This window comes from Sinohyriopsis cumingii, chromosome 14, assembly GCF_028554795.1.
Source record: "Sinohyriopsis cumingii isolate HCF-2022 chromosome 14, ASM2855479v2, whole genome shotgun sequence".
In the NCBI taxonomy this organism is placed as follows: Eukaryota; Metazoa; Mollusca; class Bivalvia; order Unionida; family Unionidae; genus Sinohyriopsis; species Sinohyriopsis cumingii.
The window spans coordinates 9,426,137-9,448,795 of NC_142974.1; the positions used below are offsets into that span (position 1 = coordinate 9,426,137).

Sequence of the window (22,659 nt, forward strand, 5' to 3'; positions counted from 1 at the left end):
TCTCTCTCCTTAAGGTCAGTGCCCTCAGCAAGAAGGTCTTGTTACAATTGAAAGCCCCAACTATGGAACACAACTTCTGTTATTAAGCCAGCATTCTCACAGTCTTGGTAAACAACGCTAGGTACTACTAAGAAGCACTAAGTGCAATAAGTGGGCACTAAAAACATTGCAAAGCATTAAATTACCCAAGAAAACATAAATGTTTCTAAAATGAATCGACAAATATTGTTAACACCTACCGTAACAGATACAGACGAATTTTGAGCATCAGCAACGACAACTCTGTCTATGCCTCATTTTACTGGTCGGTGTAGGAGCAATATCAAATGTAAAGAAAACAAAAGAACCGAAAGTAAAAATGTAAAACGAAAGAAAAAAAAACAATAACAAATACGCCAAAAAAATGAAAGAAAAAGAAAAACAGGTACGAAACAGAAGTAAACATGAAAAAGAAAAGTTCTTTCAAAAGTATTTCAGATACAATTGGGGATAAACAAATTGTAAAATGATTTTCTTTCAAACTGTCCAAAGAGTTCAAATTTGGCAAGACTTTTACCATTGTTCTAGCACAACATCTTTCCTTTCTTCCTTTTTCTGCTTTATATTTTTGTCTTACAAATCAGAACATGTATTTACTGTCAGACAGCGTGAAGAAATGTTAAGCCGGTGCAATTGTATGTTTACTAAATCTCGGAACCAAACTGACGTTTCCAGCACCGTAGTGAGCCAGCCGCATATCTGTCATATTAACGCTTATTTACTAACTCTTGGAGCCAAACTGACGTTTCCAGTACCATAATGAGGTAGCCGCATATATGTCATATTAACGCTTATTTACTGAATCTTCGAACCAAACTGACGTTTCCAGTACCGTAGTAAGCCCGCCGCATATCTGTCATATTAACGCTTATTTACTAAGTCTTGGAACCAAACTGACGTTTCCAGTACCGTAGTGAGCCCGCCGCATATCTGTCATATTAACGGTTACAACTTTGTGCAGCTGTAGAATAAGATCATTAATTTTCCTTGGGGTCCATTTTACAGCAAGCTTGGGGCCCATTTTACAGCAAGCTTCAGTTTGTTATTCATGGATTCAGTAATGTTATTTGTCCACAGATCGTCTTCTTGCTGATGCAGTAGTCAGTAAGTTTTTTCTTCTACATACTGCTCACAGTATTGAAGAAAGTCTTCGTATTAATATCTCAGTCTGTCGTTTAATTTCTCGTTTTATCATCAAAGTCAATGCTATCTTTTGCATAGGCTACTAGAGTAGGGGGAAATTCTCATTGATAATTCTTTGTCTTTCATTTGAAATTTTTAAGATTTTGACAGCCATCTGCCGCTTCAGCTTGTCTTTCATAAGTTTATTACAGATATTTCTTTTGGCATCTGGAAGTATCATAACAGTTGCAAGTTTCCGGTCTGTATCACAGTTTAAATCTGTATATTGTAGTTAATCTATTGTAAGATCCAGCGATGGAATTATGGACGGGGACGTTGGGTTCGACTAAACCTTTTCCATGTTAAAACATTTTTTCAATGTTAAAGGCGGAAAATAGTATCACGGTATATCCTAAAACCGGTATATTGTTACATTCCCAAATCGAACAACAATAGTTAATTATTAACTCTAATTATTATGCATGCTATAGAGTTCCTTAAGTGTTTTAACAAGTTCATAGTACCAAATTGGATTTTTTTAGTGCTTCTTAGTGTCTATAGAAACACCAAGTAAATAATTTTTATTTATATATTTAAAGAAAATGCATGCTTCATTTTCTTCTTGTAGGTGTTTTAAAATAGTCGATTTGTTGATCATGAATGATTTTGTACTTGGAAAATGATGGGGAGTAGATTAAGTAGACAGTAATTTTCAACATTTTAACATAATTCATGCTCTGTTTTACTGCTGTTGCTTCCGGTGGCAGTTGTGAAAATGTTGTTGATGATGGTAATTATGACGATTATGGTGATTACTTATCTTATATTCACAGAATAGTAAGCATAGTTACTACTTGAACATAGCCCTGACAGGGTTGTCTTTCCTGATACTCAAAATACGTTGTATATGCTACAACCCGTGTTAACAAAATGTATCGATTTACTGTAGTATCTTTTATGTTTAGGTGGTGGTTAAATGCTTTACAATGTTCTTAGTGCAAAGGGTTTTAGCAAACAGAGCCTCTTAATGCTTCATAGTAGTTCTTAGAGGTATTTACCATGACCCAGGACTCAGGCGTGTAAGGAGGCCGTCCATTTTAGTACGTACACATGAGGGGGGGGGGACCAAATGCATATGCTTGCGGGGGGGGGGGGGGGGGGGGCTACTTTTAATGTACGTACGCATAAGAAACGTGTGTGTGTGTGTGTGTGTGTGTGTGTGTGTGTGAAACGGGATAATAATTTGTCTAATACGTAACCTGTTCGACTGGTTCAGTCGGCGTTTTAATTTTAGCGGACACCAGACAACTGTTTAAAGTTACGCAGATTATTTCTTTGATGCAGCCAGACATTCAACTTCGGTGGACTATCAGTTTTATTAAACACGTTAATATTATTAATCCTTTGTGGTTAATACGTGGTTTAAATATAGGCCGTTCTATAGAATTTGGGGTGTGGGTGCGTCAAGCGAACGTACGCAGGTGGGGTATGTGTAAAAAAAAATACGCATGTGTCGGGGGTGGGGGGGAGGGGTCAAGCTTTGCCATATTTTGGTTTTAAAAATATCTCTCTTAGAAATTATTTTTATCATCGGCTCATTCCGTACGATTGTTCTCTACATATACATGTATTACGAATGTCTGATACTGTGACGGAGTGTAGGATGAAGTTGTTTGCATTTGCAACATTCACAGAAGACTATTGTGGCATACTTCTGTGCTACTTTCATGTACTGTGGCAGAAAATTCTTTAGATTTTATAATTGTGGAAATCTTGCATGATTTAAGCAATTGCTGATAAAAATGAGTAGTCAATACAAGCTTCTAGAAGTGCAATGAACGAATTACAAAATGTATATTTAAAAAAAAAACATCAAAATAATATTTGCTCGTTTTATGTTAATTTTGTTTGTGTTGGGTGGTGATGGTATTTTTCTCCAATTCTGCATGATAAAGACCATGTATAGGTAGCAGTTATATATCTATCTATCTATCTATCTATCTATATATATATATATATATATATATATATATATATATATATATATATATATATATATATATATATATGCACATCTGAAACAAGGCCAATCTGTACACTGTAACCCAAATTACGCCCATCAATCGTACACCAGTATAAGGGACGTGACAGTCTCTTTAACAATGGCTACGATATACAAAGTCTTGTGTAAACATGCGTGATAACCAGTGTGGAAAATCAAACAAAGGACGATACTATACAGGGGGCAGGGGACGGTTTTATGTCCAAATTTAATGCCGCAATCAGCGACCTAGTATAAAAACAATCATTAAAAAAAATCAAATACACAAGTGGGGTCAAAAAGGTCCATATATTTGGATACCTATATTAAAACAAAGCATAAGAATATTATCCACTTGACAAAAGAAGTCAATGGCAGTTCACAGCAGAAGAAATGTATGCACCCCAATCCCAAATTTATACCTACAATTTTCATGTCCGAAGGTAATTTTTGACACTATGTGATGCTCACAGTGAAAACACAAGCCCTTTGACAACTCTGCAAAACAGTGTGTACTATACAGCCTGATGCAAGTGAAAATAGTTGTCATCCAATATTTGAAATATTCTACATCTATTAACCCATGTGTTTACTGCTATGGGAGGCTAGCTCTTCTTCCTAGCCGATTATTGGTATTTCATCACCAACATACTGCAGTGTCTATGTAATTGGAAGGTGTACATGCCTGATATAAATTTCAAGATCACAAGCTCGAAACACCTAGTTCGTAAATATATCCATATCTTTAAATAGTAAACAACAGTAGCTGAAAAAAGTCACACCATAGCTTTAAGTTAAGTAATTTGCCATGGGCCAATTTACGAAACTGGCCCTGCCACCATTGCGCATTCTAACTAGGCACTCTAAATTTAGCGTCTGTATGACCACGAAACATAACGCTTCTTCATCATATAGACGCTCAAGTTAGTTTCGATTGTAATAGAATGCGTTTGGACGATAAGTGTTGATATGATCGTTTCCGACCCGGCATGGTAGAACAGGCGTAGTTATTGTATTGGAAAATTTACAAATTTTGCAGTCAGTTGTTATCAAATCAAACTAAAAATGGAAATGGATTACAAAAGAAAGGCGTCTGAAATGGCACTTGTTCCAGCAAAGCGTCCAAGGAATGAATTGGTTCTGAGCGACAAGGAAAACAATTCTCTTTTACAGAGCGTACGTTATCACTGTTAATAAGTTTGTATATTTCAGAGAGTATGTATTTAATAAATAGCAGTTGAAAATTTGCAAGTGTTCTAAATATTGTAATAACGATTGGAAATAGGAATTACATTTATTTAGACAAGGTAACAAGCTGTGTAATTACATGTAACATATTTTCGAGGATGGGCAAAATCAATTATATGATATTATTTAACTTCATTATCATTAAACCTAATATTCGAGCAAACCTCCGGATCAACGATTCATCGTGATATGTAAATCTCTGCCAATTAAGACATATATGGAAGCTGACTTTTAGAAACCTCACATTGATCAAAACACATTAAAAAGATTGTGGTATTCATTAGCTACGATGTCGTGGTCGAGCTACGAAGTCATCCCATATCATGTAAGGGAGTTAATAAAATTATTGTTAAAGTAAAAAAGAAAAATTGGGTAAAAATAAACAACCTAAGTAGAGCCAAATGTTGAAGGAAGTTGGATATTTTACAATACATTAATCAATCCATGCCATTTACTATGATCTATTTACATTTCCAAATAAGGATGCCACATTCCTTATATGGCACATGAAAAAATTGAGGTTGAAAATGGAAGTCGTTATCCAAACAACTAATATGGCAGACAATCCAATAGAAAATATTATATGAAGAAGGTAAAGGTAAACATTATTTTACACATATTTCTAAAGCGAAATTCAGCATGTATGATATTAAATAAAAGGACTAATTTTATTTATTTCAGTATTTGTATGGAACATCTTCATATATGCTGAAAAAGTGCTGGATTTGAATCACACATGAGTGCTTCATTGGGTGCTTATGTTAGTACCCTGTCCATAAAGTAGGGGTACTAATATTAGTACTAAATATTCATCTATGCTGCCTGCATTTTGGAGTCCCTACCAATTTTAAAATTGAAAAAGCCTAAGTGATACAAAAAAGGCACAAAATTTAGTCATTTCCTTCATCACTTTATAATTTCTAAACTGATTATCACTAGGGAATCCCAAACATTGTCATGTTGTTTGCAATTGAAGCCAGATCTGAATTTCTTTACTAACAAAGTGTTGATATTTGCTTAGGTAAGTACATTTTCCAGCAAACAATCTTAATGATGTAGTTCGTCATCTTTGATAGGTTTCAGTTAATTGTGTCACCTTGTGCTCTTGATTACACCGGGGGTATAAAAAATCTAGAGATATCAGGGTTTGTAGAAACTGGTAATGTAATTTTAAAGATGTCCTTGACTTTTATTTATGTCTCATTCTCTTAGCTTTACTAAAATGTTTATAACAAACAGGTTGTTTTAAGATTAATAATTGCTTTATTTGTATACATTTTTATTTTAATAACAAGTGTTGTGATTTCATAACTTTTTTGACAGAATTCAGATGCCAGCTTTACATAGCTGACAATACAAAAAAAAGTGTTAATAAATTAAGAGTACATGTATGTGCTTTCTGAAATAAAGGTTCTGCAGTCAATGCAAATTTTGCAGTGAACATATAGTTTTAATATTACTCACTAAATAAAATAACCTTACCTCCTGAAGAAAAAGATATATGAATTTAACTAAACCTGACCACCCCTATGTAAGTAAAACGGAATTGCTTGTCATTGCAGACAGGAAAGAAATATGACATACATGTACATGTACCTGCAGCTGTCATGAATCGAAATACTTAATGGAAATTGATACACTATAATGTTTTGCTTTATTAAATTTTATGGGCTGAACACAGAATCAGAGTTTAAAATTAAAAATAAAACATTATCAAACATCCAGCCTCATCTAATGCATTGTAATGGCTAAAAGAAATTAAAAAGTTTTTCTTATTTTTTACATTCAGATGACTACTGATACCTAAATAACATATATTTGTTATCAAGATATTTTAATTTAAAAAAATCTAGTTCATTGATTTTCAGACACTGAATAAATTCATTATACTTGTTTTAAAAAAATGTTAGTCTAGTTTTATGTGTTGTATAATCCATTGTTAACCAACATGTGCAAACACACAAATAACCATGACATGCATTGTCCAGGCTGTTTAGTTGTTACAGCATTTCCATGCTGCATGTACTTAAATTGGCCCAGATTTTGGGCTGCCTCAGTGACTGAGACAACAAACATAAATTTCTTAATGAGGCAACCAAAGAAAATATAATAATCATTGGAAAATGAAAACTTGTCACCAAGTTTTTTAAATTAATTAAGCATAAGTAACACTTGTACTGATTTAAAACATGCAAAAATTCCAGAATAGACTAATGCATATAATTATGATTAGCTTGCAGAAAGTGAAACTTTTTTCCAATTGCTGATAATTATGGAAAATGCAATACTCAACCAGATTATATTGCCTCAGTCAGAAATATGTCTTGAATTAATGGCTGAAACAGTCGTGGACTCCACTGGCATTGTTTGGGAAGAAACTTACAATTATGTATAAATATGTGATCAAGCTACATTGCAATGGCAGAATGTATTAAGAAATGAAATGCTGAGCATATGACTGTATGAAAACATAAGTGCTTTTGAATCATTTCATGAAAATAAGTGGGTCCACATGTTACTTTAAACCAAAACATATTCCTGACGTAATGGGGTTATTGACTTAGCAGGGGTCGATAATCGGGGAAAATTAGCATAAAAATTATTTTTGGGACTGGACCGTAAAGCTCATATGGGTTCTCAAGATAAACAAGGTCAAGATAAGTGAGTTTTACTCTAGATAAGAGTTAAAACCCATTGCAGTTTTTATTTTGTTTAGTTTTTGTGAGAAATATTTAAATCGAATAGAAATACTGCATGCAAACACAGGCCTTACCTAAGGGTTCTTAATAGATTTTAAAACTAAAGAGTCATTTGACCCAAAACACCAAAATTTCAAGAATCAAAATGAAAATCCCAAGCCTCTAAAACTGAAATAACACGAGACATTTCATTTTGTTTGAGTTATCATCTCTTAGCTGAGTTTGTTTGTTATTTGTGGAGCAAACTGATGCTTAAGTTTCCTTGTGTCATGTTGAATAAAGGGAAACACATGTACAGTATTTTATAAATGATGCCTAAGATTTCTTACAACTTTGGAAGATTTATTCTCCTTATCCTCACATTTGTTACTACTAGTAACTTTCTCTTTCTTTGGAGTCTGAGGGTTGGAGTTATCATCAGTAGCAGGTTGTTTCTGATGCTGGGACAGGAAAGAAACTATACTTCTTGAGCCATTGGATTAATTAATATGACCCATTACACATGTATGACAGTTTTTAATGAAGAAGGAAGAGATGTATATCTTATTCACTGCCAAAATTTAAAAAAAATGAAACCCACAAGCATTTTTAGTTTCATTCACAAGATCACTTACAGGTAGCCATTCATGTCTTTAGTTGTGATTATCAAGTTACACGCTTAACAGTGGTTTTCTAGTCCTAATTTCCCATTCATTAATTTTAATTTTGAGAAGAATGGAGAATGTCTTCACTCTGTCAGCATTAGAATCTCACAATGACAAATGAACCACATTCAGCTTGCAAGAAATATCACGTTTTTCTGTGGCTCTGTTTTTAAATTTGACAACTGCTCTCCAGTTTTCCTCAAAGCCATGTTCATCCTAAGGAGAAATTTTCAATGTTGGATAGGACATGAGATGTATTCCAGAATCTCATATTTCTTTTCCAGTGCTTTTTTGTTATTGGGGGTTATTTTAGTATTGAAAGGATGCTTATGTTTTGGTATTTGAAATGAACTAAACTAAAATGTATCAACTTCCCCTTTAATAAATAAACATCTGGAGCAGTGCAGGATCAATTCAACAACACAACTTTTCCTGAAGTAAGAAAAGGACTTTGTCTGAAATGTGAACAGCATCATAGTTGCTGGGACTCCCTAGCAAGAATCAAGTTTGAAATTATAAACTAATCAGTTAAGTGACTTAGTTTTTTGAATTTGTTTTAAGATTGACGCTTTTCTTTTAAAATCACAAGAGGTATAAAATAACATACAATAAATACTATAGTGGAGTGGAATAACATTTCCTTAAATATAAGCAATGAATTGTTACATACCACAATGCATGGCAATGTTTTATTTGGGAGCATATTTGTATGTCTTTGACACAGTGACTTGGCCGTTAATTTGATGACAAGGTAAATTTTGCCCTGAGCCATTGTAACATTGACATGTAATTTTCATTTTTGGCACAAGAAAGTTTCCATTATGCAAATGATTTCAAAAAATTTAAGAATGATGAGTCCTTAATTTTTCAGTGATGGAAATCAGGAGTCTCCAGTATAGTTCTGAGAGTCCAATATATAAATTCCTGCGTCCATTCATTTCAAAAGGATAGAAAGGAAAATGAAAAATACATGGTCATTTTTATGTATCTGGACTAAAGCGTCAGCCTCATAATATCACATTAGAGAGAAACTAGTTTTAAGTGATTGTCAGAAATCTTTATCATGCCACACTCTGTCATCTGCAAACTCGATTTTCATAGGAGTTAGTTTCTTTACTTTTTACTGCTCTCTTTTTTACCTTAACAAATGTATTCAGGGTACTCGGGTCATCCATGTCTTTCATTACATGGTATTCATGTCACTCTGGTTATCCAAATCTTTAATTACATGGTATTCATGTCACTCTGGTTATCCAAGTCTTTAATTACATGGTATTCATGTCACTCTGGTTATCCAAGTCTTTAATTACATGGTATTCATGCTACTCGGGTTATCCAAATCTTTAATTACATGGTATTCATGTCACTCTGGTTATTCAAGTCTTTAATTACATGGTATTAATGTCACTCTGGTTATCCAAGTCTTTAATTACATGGTATTCATGCTACTCGGGTTATCCAAATCTTTAATTACATGGTATTCATGCTACTTGGCTTATTCAAGTCTTTAATTACATGGTTTTCATGTCACTCTGGTTATCCAAGTCTTTAATTACATGTTATTCATGCTACTTGGGTTATTCAAGTCTTTAATTACATGGTATTCATGCTACTCTGGTTATTCAAGTCTTTAATTACATGGTATTCATGCTACTCGGGTTATTCAAGTCTTTAATTACATGGTTTTCATGTCACTCTGGTTATTCAAGTCTTTAATTACATGGTATTCATGCTACTAAGGTTATTCAAGTCTTTAATTACATGGTTTTCATGTCACTCTGGTTATTCAAGTCTTTAATTACATGGTATTCATGCTACTCTGGTTATTCAAGTCTTTAATTACATGGTATTCATGTCACTCTGGTTATCCAAGTCTTTAATTACATGGTATTCATGCTACTCGAGTTATTCAAGTCTTTAATTACATGGTTTTCATGTCACTCTGGTTATCCAAGTCTTTAATTACATGGCATTCATGCTACTTGGGTTATCCAAGTCTTTAATTACATGGTATTCATGTCACTCTGGTTATCCAAGTCTTTAATTACATGGTGCTCTGGTTATCCAAGTCTTTAATTCCATGGTATTCATGCTACTCAGGTTATTCAAGTCTTTAATTACATGGTGCTCTGGTTATCCAAGTCTTTAATTACATGGTGCTCTGGTTATCCAAGTCTTTAATTACATGGTATTCATGGTACTCTGGTTATCTAAGTCTTTAATTACATGGTATTCTAGGTACTCTGGTTATCCAAGTCTTTAATTACATGGTATTCATGCTACTCAGGATTCAGGTCTTTAATTACATGGTATTCATGTCACTCTGGTTATCCAAGTCTTTAATTACATGGTATTCATGTCACTCTGGTTATCCAAGTCTTTAATTACATGGTATTCATGCTACTCAGGTTATTCAAGTCTTTAATTCCATGGTATTCATATCACTCTGTTTATCCAAGTCTTTAATTACATGGTGTTCATGGTCCTCTGGTTATGCAGGTCTTTAATTATGTGGTACTCTGGTTGTCCAAAGTCTTTAATTACATGGTATTTATGGTACTCTGGTTATCCAAGTCTTTAATTACATAGTACTCTGGTTATCCAAGTCTTTAATTACATGGTATTTATGTCACTCTGGTTATCCAAATCTTTAATTACTTGGTATTCTGGTTATCCAAGTCTTTAATTACATAGTACTCTGGTTATCCAAGTCTTTAATTCCATGGTATTCATGTCACTCTGGTTATCCAAGTCTTTAATTACATGGTATTTATGTCACTCTGGTTGTCCTAATCTTTAATTACTTGGTATTCTGGTTATCCAAGTCTTTAATTACATGAGACTGGTTATCCAAGTCATTAATTACATGGTGTTTATGGTACTCTGATTATCCAAGTCTTTAATTACACAGTACACTTGTTTTCCAAGTCTTTAATTACATGGTACTTTGGTTATGCAAGTCTTTAATTATATGGTGCTCTGGTTATCTAAGTTTTTAATTACATGTTATTCATGATACTCTGGTTATCCAAGTCTTTAATTTTATGGTATTCATGGTACTCAGTTATCCAGGTCTTTAATTACATGGTATTATTTTTGTTCTGATTAATTTACTCACTGTTTCATTGTATGGAACTGTGTTTCTTTGCAGTCAACACTTTTTAACACTAATTTCAAGAGTTTTCTTAACAGCATACTGGATTACTGTCTTTTATGCATAACACAGCAACCCCCAACAACAACTAAAGATATGGGTTACATTTTTGGTGGCTAATTATTGATAGCTGCAAGCTGGTGTTTCCACTCTGAGTTAAAAGGTTTTGCTTTTCAGCAGTCTTACAGCACTCACAAATTACTTTGTAATGTTCTGTCTTATTCCACTTTTTTATACCAAGAGAAATGTGTTTCTCACACTAAGGTCTCAAAGTTGTCATGTTCTTTGTTCTGATGACATTTTTTTCTGTGTACTTTGTTATTGTTGAGCTGGAGTTGGCATTAAATATACATTCACCAATTTAAATGCAATTAATGCAACAAAGGAAATTCTTTACTTGCAGAACAATTGCAAGTGACATACATCCTGTGTCAATGAAATATCTTTTTTTTGAAGTCATCACATCAAAGGATTAACTGTTAATTAGTCACACTGGCTTTGTACCTGTTTATCTAGGTTTTGCTACTAGCTACTGTGCAGACTGGCCATTGCTGACTTAAAAATATGTGTAACTGAGAAAAGTCAGGCACTTTTCTGGAATGCATTATATGGAGAAAATGTGTGTCCTGTGATAATCTCAGGCTTATTTCATCCAGAAGCTAAGATCACTGAGAGACCTAGGCATATTTGAAAGACCAATAAAATCAAGATAAAAGATCATAATGGTTGATTTTCAATTGAACTGGCTACATCCCATGCTTAAGGAATAGTGTGCACTTATTTTCAAAGAAGGGTTATCAATTTCATTGGCTGATAGCAATGGGCTACTGGTTATAATTATTTTTGGCACCAATCAAGAGCACGCAATTTATAATCACTGATTATAAATAAAAACAAAGAGAAGATTAAATCTTCAGTGAAATTACTGATGCTTTTACTTCCAGAGTAGTGTACACTTCCAGAGTAGTGTACAGGAAAAAAGAATAATTAAGAACAAAATTTTTGAAATGAATTCTTGAGGTGAATGGTTACTTGGGCAAAAGGAATTCAAATCTCATTATGTAATGTTCAGAAAAGGGGTGGGTGATAATGATCACAGGCACCTGGATTATGGATTTATTAATTTCTGCAATAAATATTTAGTTTTCCAGCATTTTATATTTGTATCAGTTATTGTGTCAGACATTAGCACAGTTTGCTGCAAATTCCTTGCCATATACAATAACTGTTCTCGACATAATTCTTTCAGCAAACAAGGAAATAGTAGGAAACCGCGCTGTAGTCTGACACCACAATTATATTAAATCAATTCCACCTAGATGTATATTGATTGAGCCTTGTTGCAGCAGTGGCCAACAGTAATTTTACCTTGTAATTTGGCTGATGACCAAACATCTATAATATTGTTTTAAATGGATGGGGTTAGAAAACAGTAAATTTTTACCTTTGCTGTGTTTGAAAACTTGCTAAATTTTTACCTTTGCCAAATCAGAATTAAAGTAGTAGTCATATCTTTTATTTCTTTTCTGATGAAAAGTGTATGCACAAGGGTTAGGATTTGGGGGACATTGGACTAAAAGTTGTAGGAAACACAATGCCAAGCTAAAGGTACAGCTCTGATGCAATGCTATCAAAGTAAATATTTATAACAGATTTATAATTTCACTAAGCCAGTGATAATGTTGTGTTTTAATATTTTTAATAAGCAAGATATTTGTAACCTTTTTCACTTTCTAAACAATCTCACATTTTTCCACCAATAGGAATCACTACAATATCCATGATGTGCCCATAATCTCAAGTGTGTAGTATATCACACTTTTTACACATACAATTTGAATGCATCGATGACACAATTATAAAACATGGACATCTTCTTGTAGTCTATGTTTTGTTGTCATTATTTTCATTAATGATGAGGTATTTGACATAATACCTTTACAAATCGCATCCAGGAGGTTAAATTTATCACATATATAAAAGTTGTATGAGTACACTAGTAGACCTTTAATATAACTTAAACTTGTTCTTAACATTTTTCCATAATTATTGTGTCTAAACTACCTAAGGAATGATAGTGGCCTCAGTTTGTTATTGTGTCAAAACTCCCTAAGTAATGGCCTAGGTTTGTTTTCATCTTCCCAGGAAAATCAGTTTGAATCAATCTGAATCAAACACCCTGGTGATTAACTAACTGCAGTCAGAATCTGATAGTATAATTGGGTTCCAGCTTTGAGAAGCTTGTTTGCATAAAGTGAAAATTTGTATATCCCGGTTTAGTGGTAAAGTGATGAATCAGTATATTGATGCGTCACTATTTTGATGATACAGTAGAACCTGTCTTGAAAGACCACCCATTTTGCCAAAAATGTGTGGTCTTTCAAGACAGGTAGTCTCGTAACAGATCATAATGCTATATAATCAATCTGTACATTGAGAATATGGCTCTCAAGACAGGTGGTTTCACATAGCAGTTGTCTTTCAAGACAGGTTTTACTGTATTGATATTATATCAATTCAACAGGTGAAAAATCCATACAAAATGATATTTATCCTATAAAAGCTACTTCAGTCTTCTGCAGTAATGAATAATTATTATCATTTTCCTTTTTATTCTTTAAATGGAGAATTCGTCTGAGACAGCCATATAAGGCACCTGCATTAATTTATGTCATTAATAAAGAAAAATTGTTGACAACACTCACTTGCCTTATAAAAATTAGCAAATACAAGGTGACTCACTCACATGGTTGGAATCTGCCCCACGCTTTCGCTGATTTTTTTATTTTATCTTGTCAGTATGCTTGATAACATGCATCAGTGTAATGAAAACACGATTGAAATACTTTATTGATCGTTGATTATTTGTTTTTATGTGAAGTTTTGCTGTTGCTGCATATCTGGTCCACATTGAAAATGTATTACATTCAGTTCTGTCTGTGTTTTTTGTTTTGTTCATTAGTCCAGTGTGAAGGTTGAGGTTTGCACCTAGGTTGAGCTTGCAGGGGAACAGTTTTTGTACCTTTGTCTCACAGTAATGATCAGTATAAACGGATTTGCTAAATCTGTGGGAATACTTGCAGTTTGAGAGTATCCCATAAGCATGCTTGAGTTGTCACTCTGAAAGTGTGAAAAGCAACTTGCAGCATGCAGGCTGAACCCAAATTTGTAGGTGACTATTGATCATGATCATCATCAGTCCAATACCGTTGGGTCACCGCACAAGACCAAACAACCAGCTTCCTCCATTACTCTCGATTTTCCGTCTTTCTCAGTGAGTCGCTAAATGTCAAGCCTGTCCACTCTCGAATGTTATATTCCCACCTCTTTCTTTGTCTGCCTCTCTTCTTTCTTGTACAGTTCCTTGCAAGATTCTTTTGGCAATGGCCATGCTCCTGTTTGCCAAACCTTGTTGCAGATGTTTGTGAGGGCACTAATCATTGCTTCTCTCCCAGCTTGGATCAGTTCTGCTGGGATGTTATACACTCCTGCTGACTTCCTCTTTTTTAGCTTCTACTTCTTCACTTAGGGTGGTTGTTGTTGTTAGTTGCTGGAGGGACATTCAGCACCTCTTGATCTATTGTGGCTTGGTTTGTTGTAAAGTTTTGCACAGTACTCTGACACTCTAGAATATCTTTTTCTTCTGTGAGGCAGAAGGGCAATGGGCAAGTCATCAAGACTTGCACAGGAAGGTAGATGCTTTCACCCTCCATGAGTCTTCCAGCTATGGATAAATAGTGTGATGTTAACATAGCATCATTGGGTGGAAGAACTTCCAAGACGAAGTCAACAGCCAAGCGTAAAAGCTGCCAAACAGCTCAATGGCTACATGTTTGTGACCAAGACAAGCCACCAGGTTGGAGGAAATTAGGTATGGTCAGGCCTGGAGATAGTTGGGCTCCGCCAGGCAGCAGCTGCCCTAGACACACCACACAAAAAATAACAACCATTACCCATCTCTTACTGGCTCGGTCGTTGCCTTTTTCAAAAAGGGCCGTGCCTTCTGTTGTGCACCAGGGCAGGGATAGAAAGTATACGACTGGTGCTCAGAGCAGCAAGATTCATGTCAGGAACAACATCACCATTGGCACCTGGAATGTGAAAACAATGAGAGCAACAGGAAAGCTTGAGGAGCTTACATATGAAATAAACAGATACTGCTGGAACATCCTAAAATTCTGAGATATGATGGAAGGACATTGGAGAAAGTACTAGTTTGGAAGGCCATAAACTTTACTTCATTGGCAGAGAAGACAAACATGAGTGGGTAGTTGGGCTTCTTGTACACATCGGCCAGTCTCCAGCTGGCTCATCACCATCCGCCTAATGGCACTCCATTCAGCATCACCATAAAACAGGCATATGCCCCCAACATCAGACTATGATGATGCAGATGTGGAAGACTTCTACAGCCAGCAACAAAAAGTTGTGGATAAAAAACCAAAGAAAGACATTCTGGTTTTGCAAGGTGATTGGAATGCCAAGATAAGTGAGGATGCTTGCATGAACTGGAAAGGAACATGTGAGCGCTGCAATGCACAGACAAATGAGAGAGAACTGAGACTCATGGAATTCGCTAGCTACAACAACCTTATGCTGGCAAACACCTTCGTCCATCAAAAAGTATCCCGAAGATGGACATATCACAGTCAGATCGACTACATCATGGTGAAGAGGCGCATACAGTCAAGTGTAAACTTCACCAAGACTAGACACTTTCCTGGAGCAGACATAGGAAATGACCATGATCTGGTGATGATGACCTTCAGGCTACATCTAAAGAAGGTCAAGAAAGAGAGTCACACAAGAATACAATTTGATCTCAAGAAATTGAAAGATTCCGAAGTAGCAAAAGCCTTCCGGGCAATGATTGGTGGGAAATCTGCACCGCTCACCATCCTCAATGCTGACAATGCCGACATGGACACGTTGATCACCACCTTCAATACAGCATCAACCGAAACAGATGGCAAGATCCTTGGTAGACATTGCCCAGTCAAGAAGCCCTGGGTCACAGCTGAGGTCCTGAACCTGTCTGACAAGAGGAGGGAACTGAAGAAGAAAAATAATGATACAGAAGGGGTAGCGCAGTACAAGGCAGTCAACTGGGAAGTCAAGAAAATCAAAAGAGAACTGAATAGAAGAACAGTCCAAAGACATAGAGGGAAATTTGAAAAGGAACAACATCAGGAAAGCATACCAACTGGTCCAAGTTCTAACATGCACAAAACAATGGTGGGTTACCTCCTTACAGGACAGGTGACTATTACAAACCACTAAATACTGATGTTTCTTTTTTTCACAGCAACATTTTTTTGAAACTACCAATCTTGCCTGTACTTTACAACTGCCACTCTAAAAGTTTATTAAATTTAGGTCTTTTTATATATAAAAAAATGATAGCTGCAACATAAACACTGGTTTGGTTTTTATAGTTTTTATAATGATCTACCATAATCTTCAGCACCTCTCAGCAATCAATCTTTTCTTTATTTTATTTCTAGGGTATTCCAAGGCTGTCTAATTTGCTGGCTCCCATCATGCTACTGACAGGTCATGAAGGTGAAATATTTTCTGTTAAATTTGCTCCTGATGGAAACTTTCTGGCCTCGGCAGGTTTTGACAGAATAATTCGTAAGTATTTGTGCTTTTCCTTCAAGACATAAAATTTGGTCAGATTTAAAGTTTTAATGTACTTATTCAGTAGTAAGATGAATAGATAGACCAATTTGAGTACAACACTAGGTATGCCTTGAAGAATAATAAAATACATATCCCCCATGTTATAACATGTTAGTCTGGTTCCATAACTGATGACCATGTTATGTACCAAATCATTGTGTTGTTGATTTTCTTGTTTTAGGTTTATCACCATTTTAAGCACTCGATATAACTTTCATAGTTACGTGATGATAATTTTGTTTGTTTGGTGACCAGTAATGCTGGTGGAGGAAAAACCTGGGAAAGCCCAAGTAAGAACAACTGACCCGCAAGAACTACTGGCAAACTTTCTCACATACCCACATTGGCTGGTCCTGAATTCATGTTGAAGTCATAAAGATAATACATTTTTCATGATTACATTCAGGTCATTTGTGGGGTAAATAAACACAATCAAATATACAGTAGTAATGTGGTAATTGGGATCCATAACTACCAACTTGATTATGTAGTGGTATATTGAAAATTGCTGAAATATTGATAGAGTTCTCAACAGATTTCTAAATTGAAGAGTCACTTGACCCTTGACCCCAAAATGTCAGGAGTCAAAACTGAACTCTTGAGTTACTTGGTTGTTTATAGTCATAAGCTCATACATGGGGCTTGTTTATTATTCGTTTCTTTTAGTGGTACATAGAGTGAGATGCCCCCTCACCTTATCCAGACTAGTGCCATTGTTGCATTATGTAGGCATCAAGCCATCAGGTAGCTAGTGTTAATATCAGTTTGACTGACAACCAAACTCTTGCACTTTCACAGGCATGCGTTTTGCTAGTTGATTGGCCTACTTTGATTGACCAGTATGCCTAAACCTTTTCCAAGCAAGTTAGCAACTATTACTGCCAGATTTCTGCAAGTTATCTTTTGATGATAAAAATATACACACTTGTGTTATGCAACTTAAACAACAGTATGTAACTGATAGTTTGTGTTTTAAGAATACAATTGTTGATCTAACATTTAACTGCCACATGTACTTTATTTGTTCATAAAATTAGTTTGAAACCATAAGGGGACCTGTAATGGGGAAATAATGGCAGTCATCCCTGTGTCTGGGAAGTACCACATCATTAAATTGTCTTTTTTCATAAACCATCGGGCAGATATATTCAGAAAAATATACAACTCATAGAAAGCAAAGTCTACATAGTATGTTGATGAAGATTTGGTTTTAAAATGCAATTATGTTGGTCAGAAATGTATGGGACAATGCTATGTTGTGGAATTCACAAGAAGCCATGTAAGGTCGGAGTTGTGAAAATATGGAGAAAAAGCAGCTTTGTAAATACTATTTAATTAGTGCCTAATGTTACTACAAGTATGTAGACCAATAATAAAACAATAAATTTGCAATCTTATTAATGGACTGTTATAATGAAGCTATAAAGAAAGTGGTTGCATTATGAAAACCAGTTTTTCAAAAAATAGATGCACTCACATGTTTGTGTTCACTCAGTTGGAAATATGTTTAGTTCATATACCAACTTCTGTAATTTTATGCATTTCAGTGTGTTTTCAGTGAATAGGTACAGTAATATTTTATGCATTTCAGTGTGTTTTCAGTGAATAGGTACAGTAATATTTTATGCATTTCAGTGTGTTTTCAGTGAATAGGTACAGTAATATTTTATGCATTTCAGTGAGTTTTCAGTGAATAGGTACAGTACTATTTTATGCATTTCAGTGTCTTTTCAGTGAATAGGTACAGTAATATTTTATGCATTTCAGTGTCTTTTCAGTGAATAGGTACAGTAATATTTTATCAACAACAAAGAAATTAGGATTAACAGTATCTGAAGACAAGTGTGCATTTGCTCTCATGTACATGGTACAGGGGTTGTTTCAAATACATTTAGTTTGCTAAGGTTCCAATAACCCTATCTGCACCTTGGCAGATCAAACAGCTATTTAAGTCTAACATCGAATGTATATGATCATTTTTATACACATAGCAAGTGTGTTTATAATATATATATACAACTCAGAAAATTTTCTACTTGAAAAAGTATTGTCTAAATCCAATGTTAAATGCAAATATGCATACAAGGAAGTAGAAATAGAATGCATAATTCAAATTAAAAAAGCAAATATTTTATATATAATGTCAGGTATATTTTTACTGACTGATACATTAAATAAAACACCTGACATTCTAGATCAAAACGTAATCCATTTATTATTATTGTTTCCCCGTCCATCTATTAGAAACATCAGAGATAATCACAAAACAGTCTATCTTTGATTCAGTTAAACATACGAAAGTATGACAGAACTGGTTTATCAGCTGAACCCAGTTCATATTGATTTTACTTATGTGGCACTCTACAGTTTCATATTTTGCATAGGGTTAGGATTTTAAAGAAAAAGAATTTCCCCAGCTTTCCTCACTGGTTATACTGGCTATTTAAAAAAGACCTTGTATATCTTAGGTAAAATTCAAAGAACCTTTAATTCCCTTTATTTTGGTGTATGATTGATGGGTGTACTATGGGTTATAGAGTATACAGCTTGGCCTTACTTGAGATGTGCACCTTTCAAAAAAGTGCTAGCTATGCTTGGTCATTTTCACTTCCTAAACTTCAGAGGTAAATTGTATAAAAAAGAGCCGATAACTTTTTTTACATCTTATATATTTGGTAATTCATTCATTGCACTTTCAGAAGCTGGTATTTTCTAGTCTGACAAAATTCATTTTCCCTATTTTAATAGCTGCTATGTATAGTGTATTTTAGACTAATCCAGGCTGATTTTTTAACACAAGGGAGCAATCATTTTAGTTAGCAGTGTGCTTAATTCATGTAAAATTTCCAAAAGTACAATATCCAAAAGAAATATCATCTACATTACATTAATGTAACATAGAGATATGCCAACATTCTATCCACTGTGCATGTTTTAAATGCGAACTACTTCGCCTTACATACATCACTCTTTCAAAAGTACATATTAACTGGCGAGCGCCCTCTTATTATTTGGCAAATGTGGTGTAAATGGAAGTAGAGCAAAATTCTAATCACTGTGAGATGCAGTGAATTTGTTAAGGACTGTGCATGCTCAATAGGAAATTATGTAATTAATGTGATATCGTTGTCTCATTCACCAATATGGTATAGATGCTTCTTCTTTTTGTGTGGAACTCTTTTACCTTGTTTGATTGACAGCCTTGTAGGAATCTTCTGGCAGAAAGTCTGTCCTGAAGAGTTTGTGTTATCCTTATAGAATGATCCCTGTACCATCAGCAGCTGAATCACTTTTCCCACTGGTTTCCTTGTTGGACTTGTATGCAACAACAAGTGTCCCTTTTATATATCTCAAGTACGAGATGAGACGGTCTGGGTGGTGGAAGCTTTCAGTCCAAAGTGGGATCATCTGTATGCATATGTCTTCTCACCCACCTTTCAAGATAATTCAGTAGACACTCCACCAACTCAGGATCTCCACTGCTGAGCTCATCCTGGTAGCCCCTCTTTAGCCCACACATTCATTGACCTACTGGACGTATGGGTCGACTAGCCCATGAAATTAACACCGAGGATAGACTTGCTTTCACAGCACAGGGGTCTATGCACCACAACAACCCACAGATGATCCATCTTCCTAATTAGCTCATCTCAAACAATCAGTCTGCTGGAACTGATTTTCAAGCAAGGTTGCTAACTGCATTGTCAAGGCTAGGGTTAAATCCAGGAATTATGATGCAAAGTGAAGAATATTCTGTGATTGGTGCAGTATGAAATATATATTGATCCTAGTTGTTCCCCTCTGAGTACTGGATTATCTTCCTCTTTTTCAGTTTTCAAGAGCTATAATACAGCCTGTTCTAAAAGTCTCTAGTTCTCTAGGGGTTAGGTCATTGGGTTAGACCCTAATTTTTGTTATTGCCGCAGGTATTTTGAGCTTTAGAAATTGGTATCTCACTCACTAATACCTGCATGGAATCTTATGTATGTTCTTTAAGAATTGTCAAAATGCTCTTATGAACCTTTGAGTGAAGCTTTCTTCAAGAACTTTCCCTCATTACAGTTTTGCTGCTCTTGTTAGCATCACCAAGGAGGAAAGGGTAGGATTCATGCCTTGTAAGTGGAAAGGGCTTTTTATAGTTTATATTCATTTACCTTAATAGTTTTACTTTTTACTGAGATCCCCAGCCTCTGTCATACTTGTTTTGGGGATAAATAGAATAGGCTTCTTGAAGCAGTTAGGGCCACAAGGTGCATTGGCTTCATCAAATGGAAGAAGGAAGGGTCCAAAGTATCTCTTTCTAACTCTTAGAAGTTTCTCTGAAATTTGGCAGCTAATATTTTCAGGTTGATTGTCCTCACTAGCAAGAGAGCTTATCAGTCCCACACTAACAGCAACCAGAGACCTTTCTTTTGGGGGTTGTGGGTAAGACTAAATACCTGCTATAATTGCAAACATTCCTGCCATAAATTCCAAATCAGATATCCAGTAATCAGGAGCTCGGTCAAAAGAGGGTGAAATGTTTCTGACTAAGGAGTCAGACTAGGATTAGGCTCTTGATTGGTGGAGGGAGTAATTTCAACTGAGACTAGAGTACCAGAAAAGGAAAGCAATGCAGTTATAGCCGATGAGTATTCCATGGTTAAAATTAGCTTTGAAGGTCAGGAGTCAAGGTCATGGTGTGTCTAACAATAAAATAATAGTTCAAAACTGCATGCTTTGACCAAGGTTGAGATCATTGAGCTCTGTTGGTTAGTGCTTCGCAGAGTCGATAGTGTGATACATGTACTTGTTTCAATGTAGAGGACTATCAAACATGGGCGTTCTGTATACATGTTTCTAGTAATAATTGTACTCTTGCTAGTAATAACACTACTCTTACTAGTAATAATAGTACTCTTACTAGTAATAATAGTATTCTTTATTACTGCCTTGCCCTAGTAACTATGGAGAAACAGGCTAGCGGCAGTTATATAGTACCACGAGGAAAAGAATTATTGAAAGCAGTCTTATGTTGGAATGATATTGAAGCTTTTTTTCTAATATCAATTTCTAGTCACAGCTTCTTATTGTCAAATAAATATTAATGAGTTTTTTTCTGCCACATAAGTGTATGTGTGTGTGTATATATATATATATATATATATATATATATATATATATATATATATATATATATATGTATATATATATACATACATACACATACATACATACATATATATGCATACATTCATATATAATATCATACCATATATCTTCTCAACAATATACAACATTGAATTCCTTTTTAATTCCATATCTTTTCAAATATACTTTTATGATAAAGGCTTCAAAGCTTGGAGTATAATTGGGGGCAAGGGTCTGTGGATTTACCAAACAATTTTAGAATTTTTATACAATCCAAGGGAAGGGCTGAATATGTGAGGAGGGTGGTTTTGCAAATATTTAAAATGAACTCTCAAATTATGAGATCAGCTTGTGATGGATTTGGTATGTGTGATCAGCAACTCAAGTATCAAGGCATATCAGATGGAAGGTTATTGAGATCCCTTCCTGATAACCAAATAAATATATACACTTACTGAACATGAAAAGGTGAATTTGAATATTCAACATAAATTCCACCCTTCGTCTATTCTTACCCGTAGAATTTTACCCAAAGAATAGGTTCTGGAGAATGGTGGGACAAAGTAGGAGAGTGCAAGGATATATGCTGTACAAATGCTTTCATTATTTTTGTGAATAAGTCATTTAATTTTATTAATTTTCCATAAAATCACTCTATATTTTAATGTTTTGTCATGGTCTAACACTATTATCTCATTTTAAACAAGCTCCTTATTGATCCAGAGCTGTATGAGTTAAGTGCATCTGTCAAGAAGGCGGCAGTGTCTGTTCCAGCTTAAGTGAGGTTAACACCATAATGCTAAATTAAATTATATAACAGAATTTGAAAGGAACTAGTCAGAACAAAAGTTATGATGGTTCAATTATAACGTTTAATAAAATTGTCCATATTTGCTCTTT

General features: G+C 34.8%; 1 protein-coding gene across 1 annotated transcript in view; it reads left to right on the forward strand.

Annotated features, from left to right (window-relative positions):
* Positions 1-4,159: 4,159 nt before the first annotated feature.
* Positions 4,160-22,659, forward strand: part of LOC149783194 (U5 small nuclear ribonucleoprotein 40 kDa protein-like) — a 35,855-nt gene continuing 17,355 nt past the window's right edge. Inside the window, exons 1-2 of the mRNA XM_089931425.1 lie at positions 4,160-4,378; positions 16,452-16,581. Coding sequence (XP_089787551.1) covers positions 4,268-4,378; positions 16,452-16,581 — 241 coding nt within the window. The 5' untranslated portion in view covers positions 4,160-4,267. The remainder of the gene's footprint in view (positions 4,379-16,451; positions 16,582-22,659) is intronic.